Here is a 15,526-nt window from a genome sequence, read left to right as displayed (position 1 = left end):
TATTGTGAACAGGCAGTCAGTCAGGGACCAGAGTGTAGCCAGGCTAATAGTGGAATTTGTACTGCAATGTATGAAGTTGAATGTAGTGTTTAGAGAAACTCACGTGCCAGGGAAGAATAATGGCATCGCTGATGCATTATCTCATTTTCAGTGGCACAGTTTCCATGGAAGGGCAGCAGAAGCGGACGTGAGCAGGCATCGGATCCTGGTGGAGCTGTGGTGGCTAGCAAACTGAGAGCACTGCGCTTAGTAGAGGGTTCTCTAGCCCCTGCGTCTAGACCTGCATACAAGAGGGCATGGTTGGACTTTATAAAAGGTGGAGCGCACAGTTGGAAGGGTATGGAGGATGCAGAGAAAAGAAGAAGGGATGATGAGGTTGAGCATTGTGGCGGAAAAAATGTAAAGGAAGAGATGGTTTTGTTTTACAGCATGCAAATGGGTCTGAGTTGACTGCAGCGCAAGTTTTGGGGGTCATGAGGAGAGCTCTGTTGGCTTTGGTGGAGAGAGCTGAAGAGTTTGGAAATCATTCTTTTAGGATGGGGGCGGCATCGGAAGGTTGTAGGATGGGTCTATCTGAAGAGGAGGTTAAGCGTTTGGGGCAATGGAAATCGGCAAAATGCAAGAGATTTGATATGATATGGCATTTGCAACGCTCCTATACACAAGTGTTTCAAGGCGCAACAAGGCAAGGAAGGGTGAACAGAGGGAAGACAGAGACAACGATTTTACTAGGCCAAGTGACATTGAGATCGTGCAAGTGTACAGGAGGGAGGAGGAGAAAAGTGTCAGGGAAAAGGTGAGGGGGCAGTGCTTTACATGGGATCAAAACAATAACAAGAAGTGCAGCCAGCAGGTGGCAGTTGCAAGGGTAAGTGCAGACAGCAGCTGTACAAAAGTGCAGATATGGGGACTGTAGGGTTACAGATACAGTCCCAAGTGCAAGGGTTGCTGGGAGGCAGTGCGGGTGTGCAACTGGGTGGTAGGGACCTGGGCCCGAAATCACAGGGTAGCCCGGTGAGCAGTGCATGGGGTTGGTTAGTATAAGAATGAAATTAGGGAGCAGGAGGGGGGGTAATACAGTTGGTGGAGAGAAGGCTCATTCATTTTGTTTTCCGATGTGGCACGGCGAGTGGTGAGTTGCCGCAGATATGGACATGTGGACATTCCATAGTGAAATGGGCAGGGAAAGATGCAGCAAAAATAATTTTTGGGGCAAAGTTGAGATGTAGCTATAACATTGCTTTATGGAGATGGTCGGGGCTGGGGGGCTCAGGTGGGACCAAATCGATGCCTATGCTAGCGGGTTTGAGGGAGCGTCATGGGGTTCCGGCGGCAATCATTTTACATGCAGGGGAGAACGATCTACTTAGGGATACAATTGCTTCCCTGTACTTTATCAATCCCAGTGTTCCCCAGATCATGACCAGTTCAGCAGCCATTTTATGAATCAATCCTGGATAATTTTCCACTGATTGCAACGATTAAATGCTACAATATTGAAAAGACATTTTCCGATGTAACTTTTAGCCTTGTCTGTGTAATTTCATCATATTTTGGAAAACAAATCTCCTGGCCACATCCCAACACACAAGTAATATTTGGGGAATTTTAAGGCATTTTTTCCTATAATAAACGAAAGTGCAAAAACATGCTGTATTGCTATTGACTATTCCATGAACTCAAAAAACAGGTGTTCTGGACACATACACATTGTTCACTTAATTTTTCGAGATTACCAAGCCATATCCATGAAATGCTGTACCCCACCAGACTTTCTGAAATTAGATCAGAGCAACTATTTTGGAATTGTCAAAATCCCCAAAATGCCTGCATTATTCGGATCTTAAGAGTAGGTCCAGCGTGCATAGAAAGTCCTGTGTTTGTGGAGTACAGATGTGCAAATCCATGTGAGAACAAGCAAAACCACGCTCAGAGTGGACTTTGCAATATATGCTTGGACTACAGGTAGGCATGTTCTCCACAGACAATATGCATGAATAATATGCTCAAAATGACTATACATAGAAATAAACACACAGACACATAAATATCTCCTCCGACACACACTCACGAGGAATATCTCACATGCAGTCCGCTGCCTAAAAGACACTCAGCATGAAAGTGAGCACAATATGCACGAACATACAATACGCATATAACACCTCTTTGTTATAGTATTAGTTAACATAATTACGATAAAAGGAATTAAAGATGGGCTGTCTAATGATACACAAGATCAACTGTCAAATGATAGCTGGTAAGAAAGCTCAGATGGTTGAGTGCTCACTGCTGCGATCTGTGTGTGATCTGCAGGTCGCAGGTCTGAATTCCGGCAAGGCCAACCCAGCCTTTCATCCTTCTGAGGTTGATGAATGAATACCAACTTCGGTTGGGTGATATTGTATGTAAATATGTTTTCTGCAAAGCCCTTTGGCAAAAGCTCTATATAAATAATGCCTAATTGCCATAGGAATATGGACGGAAGTGGTACGAAAATATACAATCGACAAACAACCATTCAATGTCTTGTTCTTAAATCACATGATTAAATCATAAATCACAGTTAAATGGATCTAAATGAACACCTACCACACTCCTGGCCTACAGAAATTCCGATGCTGCCCTAACCTCTGCACTGGACTCTGCCAAATCCTCCTACTTCACAAAGCTAATAGCCTCCCTTTGCAATCACTCCCACAAACTTTCATCTGCCCTCCAATCTTTGCTCACACCTCCCAAGCCAATATCCGTCAGCTCCTTTGTGCTTTTGACTTTCCTCACTACTTTTGCTCTAAAATATATAAACTTTGTGACACTCGCGCAGCCTTCCTCTCTTTGTCACTCCAATCCTCCTTCTGTCGACTATCTCTCCCCCTACCCCTTGTACTCTTGACTACTTCTCCCCTAACTCTCCAACTGAATAAGCATGCATCCTTCGGAGTGCCAACGCATCTTGCACTCCTAGCTTCCAAATGATCAAAGATTAAAGTCTCTAATCACTTGACCTTATCTCTCTGAGATCTTTAGCTTCTCTTACTCTGCCGGACCGTTCCCTGACTCCTTCAAATCTACAACTGTCTAATCCCTATTTGAGAAACCCCCTGCTTACCCAAAAGTACCAGCAAACTATCGCCCAGTTTCTCCCCTTCCCCGATATTCGAAAGTCCTTGAGGGGTGGTCTTTAACCGGATCACTAAGATCCTTGCGTATAATGGCATTGGAGTTCCACTTCAATCTGGCTTCTGTACTAAACACTCTAGAGTGATTGAACTTTCTCTTTAATGCTTAGCACTCCAATCTCTCGTCTATGCTCATACATTTGGACTTTCCGGCCACTTTCTACACTGTTGCCCACTCCTCTCTCCTCCTCACTCTCCAGGACCTTTGGTTTCGCAAAACTGCTCTTGCCTGCATTGCCAAAGGTTGAGCCTTTCTAATATCTTAGAACTTGCACCCCTCTCCCTGATAACCTCCCTCAGATATCAGTCCTTGGACCTCTGCTCTTCATCCGCAATACCTCTGTCCTAGGAAGACTTATCTCATCCTTTGGCTTTCACTGTCACCTTTTTACAGATGGCACTCAAATATTTTTCTACTTTCCCTCCTATACCCCAGCCATCTTAAAACGGATTATGACTGTCTCCCTGCAAGTGGTCACTGGATGGCTCTACGCTGGCTCACGCTGAACTCTTCAACCAGCTTCTAATGCCATCTCTACTTTCCTCTTTCCTATCTGTTTCACACCTTCTTGCTCTCTCACCCAAGGCTTGCAATCCTCTTTGATAGTGACCTATGACTGCAACAATTCATCATTACCACTTCCTCTGCTGCTCCTATTAACCTCTTATCATTCTGAAAAGTCATCCTTTTCTTGCTAACCACTCTACAAACACACCCGTCTCTTCCTCGACTTCTACCTACCGAAACACGCTGGTTGGCTCTCCATGTATAAACGCTGCCATTTAAAGTTCCTTCTCTTAGTCTATAAAGCTATTAATGGTCTTGCTCCTCAGTACCTGTCTGATTGTATACATACAAATAAATGAATACATTTGTTGTATCTTTGAGACAATGTTTATTCTTCAAACTACGCTGTAAGAAGTGAGCATTATCTTAATGTGTCCTTGTGGAATGCAAGTCTATAGTAACAGTTACATTACATTTTACATAGGGAAATGCAAAAACATTTTCCTTTGCAAACTTTCACCTCATTCATGAAATATTTCATCAACTCTGGCAATTAACTAGTCTAGGCACATGCAAACACAGATATACAATGTGGTGAATTTAAAGGGATGTTTTCTTGTGTTAAAGGAAAGTGCAAACATACATGTTATTTGAATTGGGTTTCCCTAGACCCCCCCAAAAAACAAGATTCTGGGTTACATAGCTCGAAATGGTTTGCTTTTCATTTTTGCAATGTTTAGCAGACACCTAGGCAGTGTTCCCTCTTAGCTGTGCGCATGTGCGCTTGCCCAACTTCCTTCTGGGTGCCGCTCAGAAGATTTTTAGCAGCGCACACAGACCATTCTCACCTATTCATTTTTTATTTTATAAGGCACAAGTCACAGCAATTACTTCAAATTTTCTTTCTCTTAAAATAAGCAACTAGTCTTGATATTCTGCTCATTTGCATTACGCTACTATGCAAGAGTGACCGTGAACACCCAAAAACCCTGGCAGCAAAATACACACATGACAGGCTAAAAACTAAAATGAAAAACTAGCTCCATGAACAGAAGAATCTAACCAAGATATGCCTGCACAAATAAACAGAATAATGTTTCCTCCCCACCCATGACTCCTAAGCTTGTTACTACCACACTTTTACCTTATGACTCTAACTGCTGCCCCAGAACACATTAAGATGGTACCTGACAACCTTGACTCTTCCTCTCTTGGCTCTGCGAAAAGATCAGCAAATGTATACCTACATCCACTTGTTTTATGTATGTTTGTAATATGAATAATATGAATAACATTCACATGCCAGAGTTTCTGTTACTCATTGTGCCTTACCAAACGCATCACCCACACAATACACTCAAACTACCTGTTCAAATATCGGATACTGACTGTAAGCAGGCTACATGGAAGTGTAACCTTATCCCATACTTCCTCTTCTTTGTACATATTTCACGCAAGTGTTTTGAAGTGGCCCTCTTGCAAGTTAACACATTATGAAACTCAAATATTAATTTGCCCTGTAAGGATTTTGAGAAGACAAATGTGATGCTCTGTGTCTCCTACTGTTGCATTACTAACATTACCTTATACGTGGAGAGCAACAGTGCAATATAATTTACTTTGCCTACAAAGGATAATGGGTATGGACTATGCCTGGGATTTCTCGTCCACAGTATCAGGGCACCAGATATTCAGACAATAGAATGCTTTTCACACAGTCTGCCTCGTTTCCAAGTGTACAGAGTTCCTTTGGGCATAGGCCTTCACACATTTTATTGTAACTCGCTGCTATAAAAAAAAGGTTTCACTGAGCACTGTCTAATCCTACACAATGATATAAGGGTGGAGTATGTTGCAAACAATCTTGTATGCGCTGCAAAAGAATTGCGTACATGCAGAGTCATGGCATTCTTAAAATGCACATAATATGTTGAGTCATTAAATACGCTTTGCTTGCAAAGTATTGTGGGTCTGCAAATATCCCAGTGAGTGTTTACTACTACAGTCCCTCACTTTTTACAGTGCTCTATCAACTTGTATTGGAGGCTAACGCAGGGGCCGGGGAAGGGTATGGGTGGAAGAGCACATGTCATCACTCCTTGCGGCTGATGAACAAAGCAGCAGATTTCAAAAACAAAATCAGACGTTTCGGCAGTACACTGAAGGAAATGTGTTGCTTGTTTGCTAAAGGATAGGAAATTCTAGTACCCGTCTAAACAGCTCCTTCTTTTTCTTTCTATGCTCAACTGCTGAGGGCTTTTCAATAAAACCATTTGCTATGTATCTATCGTCTCTAGCATCCCCCTCCATCTTATTTAACTGATAACAAAGAATTACAGAAGAGGGATCCATAGTTCTAGAAGAAGGCACTCAATCAGTTGTATCTCTGAAAAATTGATGCTATTAACTTAAAAGGGATATATATTTGACTTTCTTCAGAAGGGCTCCATAATAAACCTCAGTAGGGCACTTATTTAATTGTATCCAGGCTGTGGTGTGGAAGGGTGGGCAAAACTATAATGTGCCCTGTCATTTAACTTCCTATGTCAGGGTTATAAGCAGGGCTCCAATCAGATTTTGCTCCCTACTTGGAATCAAAGGATTTTCCAGGGAGTAAAAAAGTAATTAGCTCTGCTAATAGGTATATTTTCTGCTTATTAAAAGATGTTCTTCCCCATAAAATTCCTGTTGAGATCAGGCGTTAATATTATTAGAGTTCCTTCTTATGCCACTGCTCTACTGGTCACCAATTTGAAAAAAGATCATTGGAGCTTTGTGGGTTGAAGCAACAACATTTTCATTGTTTCTCCTTTTTGTTGGGCACATATTCATTTTTTCAGGGAGTAAAAATGGATGGTCTATGTGTCTTTTAGCTGTAAGGCTGGTTTTAACACTACCCACAGGACACGGAATGTGGATAGTAAGCAGAGGCACAGGATTTTTTTAAAAACATATTCTGAGGCACAGTTATTCTGATGCAATAATCATCCTTACACACATTATTAGAAGAATGTCATTCTGGCCCTTGAATTACTTAATCATTAAAGTGGCACTTGAACTCCTATCAGTATGTTTTTGAAACATTGCTTTTAATTGCCATTAATTAATTGGCACATGTATTCTTTCAGAATTTCTTGACAGCTACATCAGTTTATGACAAGAGATATTTGTGTTTTGTAGTACAGATTAGTGATTTTCCAGTGGCTTAAAACATTTGCAAGGAACCATGGCTGATGTGGAAGTCTTGGACTGGTTGATGAGTTTTCTGTTTAATCACATATGACATATTTTATTTTAGCTTATGTGTTTGGAAAAAGTGTTGTAAGATTTGTCAAGAATTGCAGTGACTGGGAAGAGGAAATTCCTTTCCAACTCTCTTCTGCAACAGTAGTTCACTAAATACGCATGCTCACAAAGTGGCTTACCTCATTAGTCAGTTGCGCACATGGAAAATAATGTGCGCACAACAGCAAAGCAGTTCCGCACATAGATAAAAATATTTAGAGGGAACATTGCACCTAGGCCTTAAGTGCAACAGGTGTATGCCACAAAACGTTCAGAAATCATAGCAGCCAAACTCGAATCATTCACTTTTACAAATTCCCAAAATACCTCTATAATTTGGACCTGCGGAGTAGGTCCACAGTATAAATAAATATGGTGTTTATGGATTACGCTTGGGCAGCGAAACACACATGAAGACGAGAAACCCTACGCTCCGAATGGACATCTGCCTATACAATATGCTCGAAAGATACGTAATCATACTCTGCACGGACAATATGCTCTGAATGACTGTGTGGACACACCCACATATCCCCCACATACAGGAGTAGCCATGATTGTCTAACAAGCAGGGCCTGAAGCTAATCCAATTGGGCCCACCGCAGTGGCATTAACATCTGTAAATGCCCACACAGCACTGCTGAGTGCGCATTTACAGATTTTGGGTGGGCCTTGCCCGCTCAGGCCCTACCCTGTCTACGCCTCTGCGCCTCAACATATCACATGCTATACAAACAAACACTCTCCCCACACAAAACCAAAACACCCCACACACAGATAGGCCCCCCCACACACACTCTAACACAAACATACATGCACAGAAAAAACATCAACTAGGTTTTCTACTGAACGTCTATCTGCAACTCTTTCTGACCGAATACTCTCCCTCTAGACCCCTGCGTTCCCCTAGCACCGACCCCTTGCATGTGAAGCGGTATGCTAAACAGAGTGCAGGTGGTCGATCGCTTTCCTCAACGGGCTCCCTTCTTTGGAACAGCCTCCCCGTCCCTCCTCGTCTTCATCAGGACCTCGTTAAGATTCGGAAAAGCCTCAGTACCTTCCTCTTTACCTTTTCCTTCACTCCCTCTCTCCCCTGCTAATCGCACAGTCGCTTGACTGGTGTGCAGGGCCCTTATGCATCCTCAGAGCCCTGCCCTCCCACATCTTCTCATCCCAGCTGCTGTCTATCCTTTGCACTTGCTTCAGCCCACCGTCCACCACTGGAGGTTGCACTTACCTTTCTTCATAGCACTTCACCTGCTGCTCTCCATGTGCACCACAGCACCTATCCCATACCCGTCTGCCCTCTGCACTTGCACGTTCTGAACACTCACAAGGCATAGTAGGTTCATCTTCCCCTCCCCATTGTCTCTTTTTATTTGTTGTATTTCATTATTTAACATTGTTGTAATGACATGGTCTATTATCCCATGTCCCCTCCCTGTTGCCCTGTGGACGCTTTTAAACAGTATTTGCTTCCTGTATAAGCACCTAACAAGTGAACAATAAATAAATAAAGATATAAACGTAAATCCCTTGGATGGAATGCTTCCATAGTCCGCACCCCGTCTAAATTATTTTTTGCATTTCACGACTGGGATGGACACCGCCCAGGGAATCCAGATAGCTCATTGGTCCCTGTACTATTTTCTGGACAGTGCAGAAAATGCGCTCAGATCTCCAACGTGCACAAATGCGTGCATTGTGGTGATTACAATAGTCAAACATCACAGGCATCATTACAAGGGATCCCTATGGATTCTACCTGCTTTACACAGTGTCGATAGGGATTCCATCATCTCTGCCTGCAATAAAATCAGATGCAGGCAAAGATTCTGGCGGATTCCCTGCACGGAACACGGAAACACATGAAGTGTGGGTACATACCACGCTGTGCCCTGCTCCAGCTAAATGGCCCAGAATCATATCTTGTAACCCCATAAAATAAAAAAAAGTAACATATAAAATTTTGGGAGGCCAGCATTAACATGAATAAAAATGCTCTCTGGAGATGAAATATTTCTCAAACTCAATCATACCCCTTCACACACACTAGATGTAGTTAAGGTTTCATTTCCGGTGCGAGGGAGTATCATGAGGTTTCATTTCCAGTGTGAGGGGGTATGATGAGGTTTAATTTCCAGTGTGAGGGAGTGTCATGGGGTTTGCGAAATATGTAATTTCCACTGATTACCATTAATGTAGCAATTGCCAAAGCTTGTAGAATGTATATTTGTATACATAGAACGCTTAACTCTTTTAAAAATGTTGTTCCACATCTATTTAAATACACACGACCTCGGTGCTTAAAAGACACGTGGTGCCCAAGCTGCCAGGGCACTTCCTGGACAGTAAGATAAGAGTGCCCTGGTAACCAGAGCCTCCTTTGGAATAACATGTTGAACAATCAGTCGTATACACATTTTAACGGTGGAGCAAAAACAGGGGTGGACTGGGAACCAAAAGAGGCCCTGGAAACAATGTTCAAAGTGGCTTCATATTTTACATTTTCAGCAAACGCTTTTCCTATGAGAAAACGTGGAAATAAAATAGGTCACCAAACAAAAGAGGCCCAGGGTGCAGAGGCCTACCAAGACATCTCCAGAGTTCCCTACAGGTCAGTCCATTCTCGGTAAAAAAAAAAAAAAGAAAGGCTATTCGCCGCCGGCTCCTCTGCACGAAGTCTCTTTCACAGGTTACACTGCTATTGCTACACACGTTCATGGAATCTTTGCCCGGTACAGAGTGAATACGTACTGCTGAAAAGCGACTTGGCACTGCCCACACAAACCCTGATTCATGGAACCGTACAAAGTGTATTTTTGCTGTGCAAAGTTGCAGTGCAAATTCACTTTGAACTGGGCAAATATTCAACGAATCGATATGCAGGAGTGTTCTGCACGGTGATTATAACCAGTAATCAACTTTTTTGCAGGACAGACGACTGCCACGAAAAACTTTGAAACATTTGAGGATGTAATACATGCAAAACCAAGCATTCCACAGTTAATTTTAAATGTCAGTCTTCTAAAAAAAAAAAAGTAGTATTCAAAAAAATTGCGTGCACTAACAGAATAAAGAAAACAATCTAAATAGTATGCCCTCCAGATTTACACAAATCATGAGGACGTATATTAGTCGTTTTATTTTAAAACTTTTTTTTGGAGTGGTCACTTACCTACTAAGGCTAAAGTCAGGATCTTGAACGTTTCCGAGAGAATAGGGTTTTGCAAAAAAAAGAAGCAGAAAAACACACCTTCCCTTCGTGCCATGCTGCTTACCGACTGTGAAGGCAAAAGGAAGTTTGGTAACTACAATCAAAGCAACCAAACTTCGAGCGTACCATTTCCCGTGTTTTCGCTTCCTTGAGAGAACCAATAGGAACAGAGCGCCTTCCACTGTCCTCTGTAGCGACCAGGCGCCATCTTGTGGCAGACGACTAGCACCCATTTGAAATAGAGAAGCTGATTGTCGATTTTCTCCTTTATCCATACTGTTGTAGTAAAACAAAACAAGTATTGGTAATGCCAACAGTTTGGGCGTTTACTATTGTTATTTGCATGGGAGGAGAGTGCACATTTTAAAGGAGAATGAGATAAGGGATGCAGGTGTGCAATAGAATGAGAAGGGGACTAGAGCAAAGGAGGAAACCATTGATAGATGGTGCCAATAATGTGGAGCAAGAGGAAATATGAGCGAGAAAGGGTGACATTGAGAGTGTAAGAAATAAAGCGAGAGTGTGAGAGGAAGGATGTGAGGTGAAAGGGAGAGGGGGTAATGGTGGGTGGGGGAATAGAGGTGGGGGTACTGGTGGGTGGTGGAAAAGGGTAGAGAGATTGGGGGTAGGGTGGGTGAGTGTCAGTAGGGTGGCTGTGCTAGAGAGCGTGGCGGTAGGGTGGGTGAGTGTGGTTAGGGTAGAGTGGTGGTAGGATGGAGGAGAGAGAGTGAGGGTAGGGTGGGTGGGGTAGAGAGACTGGTGGTTGTAGAGAGAGTGGGGGTAGGGAGTCTGGGGGTTGGGTGGGTGGGAGTACAGGTAGTGTGGGGGTAGAGAGAGAGGGGTAGAGCGAGGGGTTTGTGTGAGTGGGGGTAGAGAGAGGGGGGATGTGGTGGTAGAGAGAGGTGGGGTGGGTGGTTGTGGGTAGAGAGAGTGGGATAGGGTGGATGAGAGTAGAGAGAGTGGGTGTAAGGTAGGTGGATGGGGTAGAGAGAGTGGGGGTGTTAGAGAGAGTGGGGTGGGTGGCTGAGTGGTGGTAGTTGGTTGGGGCAGGAATCATTAAAAACAGAACAGCCTTGGGAGTGACAGAGACTTCTCATGCACTCCATCACTTTTCACTGCTAGACCTGTCCACCAAAGTGTGCTGTCAGCAAATCCTATGTATGTTTCAATCAGGAACCACTGCTAAGATCCCCCAGGGGAGGGCAACCATTGTGCGTTGCCCACCCATATGTGCATGCTAGTGTGTTATATAATAGCAATGAATTGTACAGTTTTACACCCAGGGCCTACATTTAAAATCATAAAAGGCACGGGTTTGATGAAGTATGACATTAGTCCAGGAGGATAGCTCAGTGGCAGCATGCTCGACTTGGAAACAAAGTGACACGGAGCAACACAGGTTCGATCCCTGGGTCAGCGCTTAGAAACCTCTGGGTATTAAGCGCGTTATAAATATCATATCATACAGGAGGGGGTGCAGGTCATATAAACAAGCATTCATTGTTTAGTTGGTGCTTGAACTAGTGTCCATCAGGGTTGCCAGAGGTTGTGTGTGTATCTAGAGCTTTAGAAATTACTTTATTTGTGCAGCCTTACACACAGAAACTATTTTAGTTTTGGCTATTAGGCGGTGCTGAAAGTGCTACCTTTGAGACGATACTATTGTCATTAAAATAAGAGATTCAAATAGGAGCTGTCAATGAGGGTCTGAAATTCTTTTCGATGGAGATGACATATGAGTATCGATTTATAGGCTTTTGGTGGTTGGTTATTTGTCCACCCATTTAACTGCCATTTATAAGTCAAATCTATATGATTTTTCCACCCATTCCCACCCAAAACCACACCCGTTTTGCACTCATACCCTGCATTTGTGTTGTGTGCTGAATTTGGCAGCCATTTTAATTCCAAAATTGTGGCCGCTATACATTAATGTTTCTAAAAAGTTATTGACTTGTTTTTTTATTTAAAAATATATACTAGTGCTTTTAAGTTATGTAATATATTTGTATTTATTTTGTATTAAAAATAAACAACTCACTGTTATAGATATGTTGTTGCAAAATGTCTCTAAAAATGTCCATGTACTTACTTCTGGTTGTTGGTTAGTGTTTTGTGATGTTAGCAGTACCTCATTGGATGTGCAGTATGTTAGTTGTTGTTGGGTTAATCATTCCTGACTTATATACCTAAGATATTTTTCATATGTTTCATCTCTTTACCTTAGTAGTTGGTTTTACCAACACAAGATAGTGTGCATGGGACGGGAGGATTCCTATGTTGAATCTTCTCTTTTCTTCTCAGTATGTTAGTGATGTCAGTATGATGTGATTGTGTATAGAGTATGTCCTTTTTTCCACAAGGTAGCCATTTTCTTTAACAGAATCCTGGTTTGCAGCTGATCAGGGCTGTGCGGGCTGTGGTATGAGTGCACCCAATCTTTTCAAAGGAGAGTCTATAATCTGGTTGTCCTGGAGCAGGAGTGGTATGTGAGCGAAGGAGATGCTCATACCAAGCAGTAGGATAGTTTGGGATCGCTAGCGAAGGCTCATCTCTGTTTTGACTTTGGGCCTCATCGTAAGTTGGGCGGTATCTCAGTGGTAATACCGCCCAACGTTAAGTGTGTTAGCACCACCCAGTCCGGCGCTACTAGCGCTGGATCACGGGTTGGGCGGAAACGGTAAATCCCCATTCCACATTGGGTCCACTGGAAGCAATAGGACATTTTTGGTACAATTACTGCATGCTAATACCGCCAGCGGTAATTGCGCCAAAAACGGGGCACTAAATGGGATTTTCACCTCCAGCAAAAAGCTGGAGGAAACAGAACATCCAACTCGTGATCAAGACAGCCCTTAAATGCGGCAGTAACACAAATACTGCCGCATTTAAGGGCTACCGCCCAACTCATGATGAGGCCCTTTGTGTTCCTGGGAGCACTCACCCTCGGCCACACTGGCTTGCCTGATGGTGTGTGACATTCCTGTGTGACTGTGTCACCAGATTCTTTTGTTGATGGCAGTCAGTATTTAAATGTGTTAAACGTGGGTAGTTGCAGCTTTTGCATCCATGCGGCAACCATTCCTCGCTAGGGAGCCATATCGTATTCATCAGAACATGGGCGTGAAAGGGTAAGGTCAGTCTCCGTTGCTAAATGCAGAATATATTTTTTTCTTTTAAATTCAACTTTATTGAGATTTTCAAGATTATTAAACATTATACATCCGATTATAAAACATTTGCCCAACAATAAACTGGTGACAAAGTCACTTAACAATGGGCCATAATCACCTCCAATGGCTGATACATCCCCCCTCTCCCTTCACCCGCCCCAACTGATAACATTAACACCCAAGTCGAAGCCCCGATATTAAGGTCAGCCTCGTCCACCTGAAGACCTTACTAACCCTCTCAATCCTATGTATACCTGACCGTCCATTAAATGCTCATTGCAGGGTGTTCTGTAGACTCCATCTAGCTCTTTATCCAGCCCAGCACCTCATCCCAGAACATCTGGACTCTCACACAGCCCCACCACATATGCCAATAATCTGCCCTTTACCCACATTCATGCCAGCAGAGGGCTCACCCCAGGGAACATCTTGGAGGGAAGCACTGGGTCATACTGCCATCTGTGGAGCAGTTTAATTGCATGAAGTGTGTTCTGGGATGCGATTGAGACCCTTTATGCCCTGCTGCACATTTTCTGCCATAGCGTTTCATCCACCCCCAGACCTAAATCCCCTTGCCACTTAGTCTGAAGCTTCTCTGTGTTCCCCTGCCTCACCTCCACCAAGGCCCCATACATGGAGGAAATCAACCCTTTGATATCCTCTCTTGAGTTCAAGACTTTCTCAAAGGGGGTCAGATCCCTCTGTACTAGTCCCCTCCAGGACTCAGCCGTTACCACCCCCTTCAACTGGAGATATGAGAACATTGACATATTCCCAATGCTTCCTCCAAGTCCACCACCTGATTAAACTGATAATCCCTCCACAGTTGCCCCACCCTTTCCAACCCTGCCTCAAACCATGACTGAAACCTATCCAGATTCGGGATCTGCTCCCTAACACCTGGGGCCCAAAGATGACTCAGGGGGGAGTGCCACATCATAATGCCCTTCATGTCTGGGCCCTTTTGCCAAATATTCCAAATGACGCCTAAAATGGAGTGTTCTTTAATCCTTCTCGGGAGAAGCTCCTTCGGTGCCCATATCCATTCCCCCACCGTAGCCGGGTGCAGATGAAATTTGTCCAGCGCTACCCATTGGCAGTCCCTCTTGTTCCTTAAATGTGGAATAAGGACCCTAAGCTGCCAGGCCTTATAGTACAAATACATGTCTGGGAATCCTACCCCACCTCTCTCCTTTGGGAGCACTAAGGTCTCATACGCCACCCTGACCTTTTTCCCCTGCCACAAGAATCTCAAGGGACAACCCTTAACCTCACGGAACATGTAGTCCGGTATTTGAATTGGCAGCATCTGAAACAGATACATAATCCTTGGGAGAAAGTTTACCTTTATAGTATTTAGTTACCCCAACCACAAGATTGTTAGTTTACCCCATTTCTCCATGTCTCTGAATAGATTCTCGAGGAGGGGTGGGAAATGTGCTTCGTATAAGCCCCCCCTTTCTCCTGGGAGGTTTATGCCCAGATAATGTAATTGATATATGATATGATATAATGGTTTATTTATATAGCGCCTATACACAATGTGTTTCAAAGCGCTTCACGACAAGGGAGGGATCAAGGTAAAATACAAACATTCTTACAGGCCATGAACAACAAGAATGTGAAAATAACTATCATACTCGTCTTATGACATTTCTAAGTTCTAAGGCACAAATAGGAAGGAAATGGGAAACAGACAGGCAACTACCGTACTAGGCCTGACGACATTTCTGGTAGAGCCGGAGAATTACACAAGGTGAGGGAGAGGGGAGAGGGGAGGAAATGGGGGAGAGGAACAAAACAAGCAACTATTTTACTAGGCCTGATGACATTTCAAATAGAACTCGAGGGGGAGGGGACAAACAAAGTACTATCATACTGGATCCAGGGACCATTCAGATAGGGTAAGTGCAAAGAAAAAAGTAAGAGGGGGGAAGAGAGGAAGAGAAAGGAGGAAGGGAGAGGAGAAGAGAACAGAGAGTAAAACAGTTAAAAGAACAGAGAAGTAGAGGGGAGAGTGAAAATAGTTGCAGAGGTCAGTGAGGCACATAATGTTGCAAGGGAACAAACATTGTAGGCAGGATTCACGAAGACAATGGGCACATCATGATTCAGGGCCAAACAGAGTGGGAGATCTAGGGAAGCTCCAGCATGTGAGTTGAGG

The 15,526-nt window shown here is 43.6% G+C and overlaps 1 protein-coding gene across 1 annotated transcript in view; it reads right to left on the bottom strand.

Annotated features, from left to right (window-relative positions):
• UGT3A2 (UDP glycosyltransferase family 3 member A2) overlaps positions 1–10,258 on the bottom strand; it is a 413,230-nt gene extending 402,972 nt beyond the window's left edge. Inside the window, exon 1 of the mRNA XM_069627127.1 lies at positions 10,151–10,258. Within this exon, the coding sequence (XP_069483228.1) occupies positions 10,151–10,244 (94 nt within the window). The 5' untranslated portion in view covers positions 10,245–10,258. The remainder of the gene's footprint in view (positions 1–10,150) is intronic.
• Positions 10,259–15,526: the final 5,268 nt, after the last annotated feature.

This window comes from Ambystoma mexicanum, chromosome 6p (genome assembly GCF_040938575.1).
Source record: "Ambystoma mexicanum isolate Mex_15411 chromosome 6p, UKY_AmexF1_1, whole genome shotgun sequence".
NCBI classification, from domain to species: domain Eukaryota; kingdom Metazoa; phylum Chordata; class Amphibia; order Caudata; family Ambystomatidae; genus Ambystoma; species Ambystoma mexicanum.
Note: the sequence above shows the minus strand (reverse complement) of the source record. Positions and strands in the feature narration are given on the sequence as shown.